Source organism: Drosophila montana, unplaced genomic scaffold (genome assembly GCF_035044405.1).
Source record: "Drosophila montana isolate Dmon_TW-CO22-7 unplaced genomic scaffold, ASM3504440v1 contig_2610_1, whole genome shotgun sequence".
NCBI classification, from domain to species: Eukaryota; Metazoa; Arthropoda; class Insecta; order Diptera; family Drosophilidae; genus Drosophila; species Drosophila montana.
Genome location: NW_026997475.1, coordinates 2968 through 12550, shown reverse-complemented (window position 1 = coordinate 12550; position 9583 = coordinate 2968). Strand labels below are relative to the sequence as shown.

The 9583-nt window shown below is 42.6% G+C and overlaps 2 protein-coding genes across 2 annotated transcripts; one reads left to right on the top strand and one right to left on the bottom strand.

The window, feature by feature from the left end:
- Positions 1–2025: 2025 nt before the first annotated feature.
- LOC135429176 (uncharacterized) lies at positions 2026–2838 on the bottom strand. Its single transcript, XM_064683426.1, has one exon. The coding sequence runs from the start codon at positions 2836–2838 to the stop codon at positions 2026–2028; it is 813 nt and encodes a 270-aa protein (XP_064539496.1).
- Positions 2839–7386: 4548 nt separating this feature from the next.
- LOC135429175 (endophilin-B1-like) lies at positions 7387–8981 on the top strand. Its single transcript, XM_064683425.1, has one exon. The coding sequence runs from the start codon at positions 7465–7467 to the stop codon at positions 8593–8595; it is 1131 nt and encodes a 376-aa protein (XP_064539495.1). The 5' UTR covers positions 7387–7464; the 3' UTR covers positions 8596–8981.
- Positions 8982–9583: the final 602 nt, after the last annotated feature.

Genomic DNA, 9583 nt, shown 5'->3' with positions numbered 1-9583 from the left:
TAAGTGTGTAATCGATACATGATCATCGATTAACATAATGAAACAAAACTTTTAAATTTCCCAATTAAAACCACCACACTAGACCCACGTACCATAAATGGTATAGTACAATTAAAGTAAAGTATTTCCTTAAAACCAGGCAATATGTGCCCCATCCAACAAGATTTGAGCTGCCGAGAGAGTAAGCAAAGCGACGACGTTTGCTTATTATGTATATAAGCCGCACAAAACGAAATGTCAGGTTGCTGATCTTTTAAGTTTGTTGCTTTAATGTAAAGCAATAAGGTGACAACAACAAAATCACGTCGGGATCACTAAAATGTTGCGCCATTAAGTTTTTTCAATAGCTTTCACAAAAAAAAAATTAATAACTTAATTTTATTTCTTGTGCTCCTATTTATTTATATATTTATTATAAGTTACGATAAGCAGGGTGACCCGAATTGGTATGTGTTTATTATTTGAGAATAGGTTTTGTAGGTAAGCGAACCCGAATTGGTACGTGCCGATTTAAGCGACAAATTAATATGTTTTTATAATTAACTAGCTCGATGCGCAGCATTGAGGCCTTCGCATAGGTTAATGCTAGGGCAATAAATGATCATTACAGCGAAGAGCGCAAGCTTAATGTAAATGTAATCTTAAGAGCGAGATTTAAGCAGTTGCTTCGCAGAGCAAGTATTATAAGATGGGATATAAGATGCTGTTCTTATCAGTGGCGAGGTCGCTCCTTCTGTTTTGGCTGCGTAGCCAGACATTCTCCCCCCGTTGAAAGGCATGGGCTTTCAACTAAGTCCTTGATGGGCAGTAGACACAGCTTGTTTGCTGCTCTGCTTATCTCTCCTGTTGCGGTGCGCAAGATGGCTATGCGAGCGACTCCATCATTTCCCACGATTATCTCCGTGATCCTCGCCAGTGGCCATGGACTATGTCGGACAAGGACTATGTCGTTGACACAGGCCTGGCTTCGGAGTACGCACTTTGGATCATAATAATTATAATAGTCCGTCAACTCCACAACAAATTAAAAAAGATAATGATAGTCGAATGAATAAGGGAAATAAACATCAAAATTTTAATAATGTGGTAAGTCACCAATTTAAGTTTATTATAATTACAAACCTCAGAATCGCACAGAACATAATTTGCGCAAGAGTTCAAACGATATTTGGACCAAGAAGGAATGCAAAACCCTATAAATAATCAACAATGGCATAACTCATCTAATGCTCAAGCTGCCTAGGACTCGGAATAAGAAGAAGAGAAAACCCTTACTTTATTAAAACAACAAATAATATTCAACTTAAGTGTGTAATCGATACATGATGATCGATTAACATAATGAAACAAAACTTAAATTTCCCAATTAAAACCACCACACTAGACCTACGTACCATAAATGGTATAGTACAATTAAAGTATTTCCTTAAAACCAGGCAATATGTGCCCCGTCCAACATGATTTGAGCGACCGAGAGAGGAAGCAAAGCGACGGCGATTGCTTATTATGTATATAAGCCGCACAAAATGAAATGTCAGGTTGCTGATCTTTTAAGTTTGTTGCTTCAATGTAAAGCAATAATGTAACAACAACAAAATCACGTCGGGATCACTAAAATGTTGCGCCATTAAGCTTTTTCAATAGCTTTCACAAAAAAAAATAAATATCTTAATTTTATTTCTTGTGTTCCAGTTTATTTATATATTTATTATAAGTTACGATAAGCAGGCAGACCCGAATTGATCTGTGTTTATTATTTGAGAACAATAGGTTTTGTAGGTAAGCGAACCCGAATTGGTACGTGCCGATTTAAGCGAAGCTACAATTGCGACAAATTAATATGTTTTTATAATTAACTAGCTCGACGCGCAGCATTGAGGCCTTCGCATAGGTTAATGCTAGGGCAATAAATGATCGTTACAGCGAAGAGCGCAAGCTTAATGCAAATGTAATCCTAAGAGCGAAGTTTAAGCAGTTGCTTCGCAGAGCAAGTATTATAAGATGGGATATAAGATGCTGCTCTTATCAGTGGCGTGGTCGCTCCTTCTGTTTTAGCTGCGTAGCCAGACATTCTCCCCCCGTTGAAAGGCATGGGCTTTCAACTGAGTCCTTGATGGGCAGTAGGCACAGCTTGTTTGCAGCTCTGCTTATCTCTCCTGTTGCGGTGCGCAAGATGGCTACGCGAGCGACTCCATCATTTCCCACGATTAACTCCGTGATCATCGCCAGTTGCCACCTGAGAGGCGGCAGATTTTCATCGTTTACGAGGACTAGGTCGTTGACACATAGGCCTGGTTTTGGAGTACGCCATTTGGAGCGCTTCTGAAGCAGCGTTAAATATTCTTCACGCCAGCGGGACCAAAACAGTTGTTGGAGGTGTGCTACGCGTTGCCAGCCATCCAGACGATTGAATTGAAGGTGCGTAACATCAGGCTCAACAAACGATGAGCTGGGTCCACCAATCAAGAAATGAGCTGGAGTGAGCACATCTAGGTCTGCTGGATCTTCTGAAAGAGGCAACAATGGCCTGGTGTTAATTATCGATGCTATGTGGCAGACTAGGGTGCGAAGTTCTTCGAAGTTAAGAACGCAAGAGCCGATAGCACGACAAAAATGATGCTTCGCTGTCTTCACTGCTGCTTCCCAAATGCCGCCAAAATGCTGCGAACGAGGGGGAATAAACTTCCAATCAATGGAGTCAGCCATGCAAAACTTGTGCACTGAGTCAATATGATTGTGACTGATGTAAAGACGCTTGAGTTCCAGAAGCTCGTTCTTGGTGCCGACAAAGTTGGTAGCGTTATCCGACCATATCTGAGATGGTCCTCTTGAGCGCATTTAAAAATGAAGCCGTCGACAGATCCTTGACCAGCTCCAGGTGAACTGCTTTAGTCACGAAGCAGGCGAAGACAGCCATGTATCATTTGACTGGAGCTTTGTTACGTACGTCTGGCTTATAGAAAAATGGTCCACAATAGTCAACGCCAGAGACTTCCAAGGCTCGACAAGCAGTCAAAAGTTCTTTGGGAAGATCAGCCATTATATGCTCTACTAATCGAGGCTTGGCACGAAAGCATCTCACACATTTTCCAACCACCTTGGATACGGTCTTCCTTCCACCAATCGGCCAATACTGCAACTGAATATGAGCCAGAAGTGCACGTGGACCAGCGTGTAAGTCCCGATTGTGAAACCTTATTGAATGAATCTGTGATGGGATGGTGCCGCGGAAGAGTTATTGGATGGCGAGCCTCGAAGTCCAACGAAGAGTTTTTCAAGCGCCCATCAACTCTAAGAATGCCGAACTCATCCAAAAAAGGGTTAAGTGATGCGATACTGGATGGCTTAACAGCTCTTTGCGATCGCAGTGATTTAATTTCTTCCCATAGGTGTGCTCTCTGGACGAGCCGCAGTAAGAGTTAAGTCCTATGCTGTATATCACACACTGTTAGTCCAGGATGCCTGCTTGTGCTTATAGATATATGCGATATTACGCTGCATTTTATCAAATAAGTTAGCGTATTTACAAGTGGCAGATATATCAACGAAGGGAGATGACGCAACAAGGACCTTTTTTCTTAGCTCGAGTTCTGGCCTTTCTGGCAACCAAGAAGAAGAGCAGTCCAATTTGTTTCCACATAGAGATTCTCGGCCGTTGAACCACAGTAACGATTGATTAAATTCACTGGGTGTAGATCCTCTCGAGAGTATATCTGCCGGATTGAGTGAAGTAGAAACGTAGCGCCATTCCATGCCAATTTTTAGCTCTTGAACCGCCTTAACACGATTAGCTACAAACACATTGAGCTTGCAGGGCTCGGTCTTTATCCAGGAAAGGCAAACAGAAGAATCCGACCAGCAGTAGAATTTTCCATCAAAGAGTGCCATTTTAGATATCTCACGCATGAGATTAGCTAATAAGACGGCGCCACAGAGCTCTAGCTTTGGAACTGTGATTGTTTTCAGAGGAGCTACACGCGATTTGGAACACAACAGTTTACAACTGGCTTGTGGTCGTCGAGAAATGACGTAGACACAGGCCCCATACGCTTCGATGCTGGCGTCGCAGAAACGAGACGAGGAAATTTAAGAAATTGTGCTTTCTCAAAACTGCAGCAAAGATTATTCCAAGCTGTGGCTAGTGATGAAGGCAGGCTCTCGTCCCAATCAAGCTTCTCCTTCCAGATCTGCTGCAAAAAGATTTTAGCCTTAGCGATTACCGGCCCTATAGGTCCAAGCTATAGTCGACAGAATCGATCTTTTTGATGGTTTGGATGAATGGACGAGAACGAAAACTGCAACCGATCCGACGCTTAGTCCCAAGCGAACCCAAGAGTTTTGGTGATGTCCCTCCCTTCACCAAACTGAAGAGAAAAATCTCTGTCCTCTTCGGGTATCCCTTCTAGAACAGCATCATTATTTGAACACCATTTTCGCAGCTTGAAGCCCCCACTTGCCAAGATTCTAGCCGTCTGACTAAGAATTTCCTGTGCTTCTTGAATCGAGTCACCACCTGAAATGAGGTCGTCAACTTAGAAGTCGCGCCGCAGAATCCGAGAGCCAATTGGGAAGTTAATTTCCTCATCCACAGACAGCTGATGCATAACACGGACAGAGAGAAATGAAGCTGGCTTTGTTCCGTATGTAACTGTATCCAGCTTAAAAATATTTACATCCTGTTCTGGCGAGTCTCGCAACAGAATGCATTGGAGGAAATCGCCCGGTGCTGTAAAGACGAGGTAGCTGCGGAGCCGTCGAAAACGACTCGCAACTTTGTCGTTGAACTGTCTTCTTTAAAAACACAGTGATGAGGAAGAAAATATTGACAAAGTCCTACGGACTCTGAAGCGACAGGCGACATATGACCCAGATCCAAGTATTCCTTTAGAAAATTTGAATATTGAATCTTCTGGACGATTTTGTAGTTTGCGTTCCAGGGTCAGGAACCGACGAAAGGCTTGTTGGTATTACGTCCCAAGACATTCCAAACTTCGCTTGAATGGTAAATGAACCGAATATTGGCCACTAGGCAGATTGCCTAGTATGAGTCCTTAAGAAATGCTCTTCCCAATCAGTTTCTTCCTTTGATGTGGTAGGTGTAATTTACAAACAGGCTTCTATCTCCCAAAATCGACGCACCAATTCATCAGCACGTTCTTCAGAACTTGACTCAAGTTTGCCCGCAGTATGCTTCGCAATCAATGTAGAACCACCCAAACGCGGTCCGCCTCCAGAAACTACCCAACCAAGCCTTCTTTTCTGAAGGCATGGTAGCCCTGGGAGAAGCTTTATCTGGCCGACGCTGAGAAGCTCATAAAACAAACTAGCTCGAAGCAGCTAGTCCACGCGTTGTGGTTTAAAGAAAGACGGATCTGCAAGTTTTATGTTAGCGGGAATGTTCCAATTCGTAGTATTGATTGTAAAATTCGGTTGACTATCAGTTATGGTAGGCGCTACCAGGACTGTGAGGCATTTTGAGTACTCAGATACTCGAGACTGTATCGTTATAGTGGCCGTATTTCCTTCTGTGTCAGAACAAGAATCTCCTAGACCAGAGAAAATGGATGAGGACTTGTGCTTCTTTAACTGAAGCTGTTGAGCAAGGCGAGACGTTATGAGGTGAAGCTGAGAGCCGGAATCCAAAAGGGCACAACAAGGTATCAAAGTGCCGGAGCGATTTTTAACGATCACCATAGCAGTAGCCAAGAGGACAACATCACTATTGAAATGCCGGGCAACAAGAGAGGTAGAGGTAGATGGCGACGACTTAGCGAATGAGGCGTGGGCTATCGACGAAGAATCAGCAGGCGCAGTCAGCTGACCAGATGGAAAACCAGAATTATTTAAATGCAGCAGGGAATGATGCTTCGCCCCGCAGGTCCGACAGCATCCAGAGCACAATGCAAGTCGTTTTGCCTCCCTAACCTGTAATGCAGGGGACATGTTTCCAAATCGGGAACAATATATGCCATGACCAGGGCAATCACAAAAAACGAAGACAGGGGAGTCGTGGTTAGTGGCGATAAATGACGATCTACATGTCTTAATTGCTCTAGTTTTTCCCACCTGATGGCTAGGGGCATAGCTTACCATAGCAAAATTTACGGTTTCCATTGTTCGGCATCTCTGCTCCAGAAACGTAGCCACGTAGGATAATCTGCATAATGATGCATTCAGCGATCTGTTCGGTGTTGCCCATGCTCTTTAATGCGCGAATGTGTGTGTTGAATTGGTCGGACAACTCCCTTAGCGCCACGGCCGATCCACCTGCCACCCTCTTGAGCCCCAATATCTCAAGTATGTGTGCCTGAAAAACCAAACGTCTATTGTTAAACCTTTTCTCCAATAAATAAAGTGCTATGACTTAATTATCGTTTGTTATTTCCAATGATCGAATTGCGTCCAGCGCTGAATCCTTCAGGCACGATCGAAGATGCTGCAGCTTTTCGATATCTGCTAAATCCGCATGATTTTATATGACGGTTGTGAACATAGAATAAAAGTCGGCGCATTTTGTGTAACCACCACTGAACGTAGGCAACTTTAATGCGGGTGATACCGGCGGTGCGTTAGCTCTGACAGTCTGCGCGGGCAGCACAGGTTGGTCGCGAAATGTTGAGCAGGGCAATATTGACACACGTTTCGCGATTTCACTCCGAACCGAACTTTCCATAGAAGCGGCTAACTCGTCAAAGTCCTCACGCAATTGGCTACCAATTTCATCGAAGTCTAGCTCTTCGGGGCTAGTGTGAGTAATATCAAATGAGGCCTGAAGCCGCTCGATTTGCTTCAGCCTAAACTAGCTGAGTACCTAACACCTAAACAATAGCTGTAAGAACTTCGCCGAACGCAAGTGTCAAGCTATGTAACGAAGCAACGGCAATAGCTTGTACATAAGTTACGCACGAAAGAACAAAAAACTTTGAGCGACCGAGAGAGTAAGCAAAGCGACGGTGTATATAAGCCGCACAAAACGAAATGTCAGGTTGCTGATCTTTTAAGTTTGTTGCTTAAATGTAAAGCAATAATGTAACAACAGCAAAATCACGTCAGGGTCACTAAAATGTTGCGCTATTGAGCTTTTTCAATAGCTTTCACAAATAGAAATGTATAACATTATGTTATTTCTTGTGCTCCAATTTATATATATATTTATTATTAGTTACGATTAGAAGGCAGACCCGAATTGGTCTGTGTTTATTATTTAAGAACAATAGATTTAAAATGGCAAGCGAACCCGAATTGGTACGTGCCGATTTTAGCGAAGCGATAATTGCGAAAAATTAATATGTTTTGATACTGCAAGTGGCCGATGCGTACCAAATGCGCGAAGCGAACGAACTTAGTTGGACGTACTTCGCCATCGATTGATTGGCATCTCTGCTTCTTATTAGACTATTGATAAATACAAACGAGAATTGGCTTGCAAAAAATCTAATTTGAATTAATTAACTTCACCTGAAAATGAACATCAACTTGCCCAATTTTAATATGAAGAACCTTGTCAAGGAGACGGGTAGCACAATATCACGAGTGGTCCAGCTAACGGAGGAGAAATTGGGCATCATCGAGCGCACCGAGTATGATATACACTTTCAAAATCTTGCGGAACGCGCCGACGTGACCAAAACATGGACAGAGAAGTTGGTGCGCGACACCGAATCGGTGCTTATACCGAATCCACAGAATCGGGTCGAGGATTATATATTCGAAAAGATTGAGAAATCGAAACCGAAACGACTCAGCAACTTGGAGCATCTGGCGTTTGACATGATTGAGGCGGGCGGCGACTTTGGCCAGGACATGCCCTACGACCAGGCACTAATCAAAGTGGGCCAGGCCGAGCAAAAGTTAGGACAGTGCGAGCACGACTTCATTGCCACCTCAGGCATATGCTTTACGCAACCGTTACGTAAATTTCTAGAAGGTGAAATGAAGACCATCAGCAAGGATCGCGGCATACTGGAGACGAAGCGCTTGGACTTGGATGCGTGCAAGAATCGCGTGAAGGAGGCACGCAGCATGCTGGGTCAACAGGCGGCGGAGCGCGACCTGCGCGTGGCTCAGGCCGAATTTGATCGTCAGTCGGAGATCACCAAGCTGCTGTTGGATGGCATCAGCACATCGCAGGCATCGCACTTGCGCCATCTGCACGCCTTCATCCAGACCCAGGTGCGCTACTACAAACAGTGCGGCGATGTCATGGATCAACTGCAGCGCGAGCTGGCCAACTTGGGCCCAACACCCTACACACCGATCGATTTGCATGATGCCGCCAAGTCCAGTGCCGCCGGCGGCATGGGCGGTGGAGCACGTAATCCTGGCAACAACAACAGCAGCAGTGCCGGCCACAAAGCTAATCAGTCCATGCAACTGAATGTGAGCTCGGATCAAATGCAGCGCGCGCGTGTCCTGTGCTCCTATGATGCCAAGGATCACACAGAATTGAATCTAAGCGCAAACGAGGTCATCTATGTCGCCGAATGCTCACCTGTAAATGAGGACTACATGTACGGTAAGCAGGGTCTGATGAGGGGCCTGGTGCCGCGCGCCTTTGTCGAAATGCTCGATGAGGAACATGATGTAACTCTCTAAGTGGATGGTCTTAAATGCCAGCAACCAAAATAAAAAGACAAAACCCATAATCAAGAGAACAATTATGATACACAAAACCAACTAAAAACAAATACTCATAAACATTTAGAGCAAATGCAATTGGACAATTACTACATACTTAGTTCATACATAATACATATGCAAATTATGCAAGAGAGTACAATAATTTATCGGAATATACATATAAAGTATACAACATATATACACATACATATTATATTAAAAAGAAAGGGCATTGCGCCCTAGCTTAGTCCATGTCGTTTGATCAGTGTGCCTCATGTAACCCACAAAATGCATTCCAATCACCCAGCATTTAGATATACATAGCTAAATGACCTATCCTTGTTACTTGCTCAGCTTTTAAATAGACCAAAAAAAAAAAAACAAAATATTTAAATAACTATATATTTACCAATACTTATTCGGATATAAAGAATTTCCTCCTTAATATGAAATTAAATGCAATTGTTTTTTAAAATTCCTAAGAACTCAATTATCAAAATCTAAAAAAGAAAAACATTTACTATATTTCAACTTATATTTATATAGTGCAAAAAACTCCAAACATTTACTATTGTTGTTAAACTAAAGAAGCCGTTATTATTAAGCTTCTCAATCTCACATTGAACAAAGTATTATACTTTGTGTTATTTTGCTAGTTGTTTATTCGTTAGTTAAATTTAAATTGTGCTTTGAATATACATTCATGAGATTGTAAATAGTACTATTCAAAAGAAAATAATTTATTTTAGGTTAAATATACTTACCTTAACTGTTTTCTTTGCCTGCCTTTATTAAATTTTGGTGCAATTTTTCCCCCAAAGTCAATTAAATGTTGCTATTTAAAGTTTAAGATATGCCCAAGTAAAAAAACAAAACACCAAGCCAAGCCAGACTTAGCGCTAAATCAAAGTAACAAAAGAGATAACAAAATTGAAATTAACGTAATTACTAAACGTACAATACC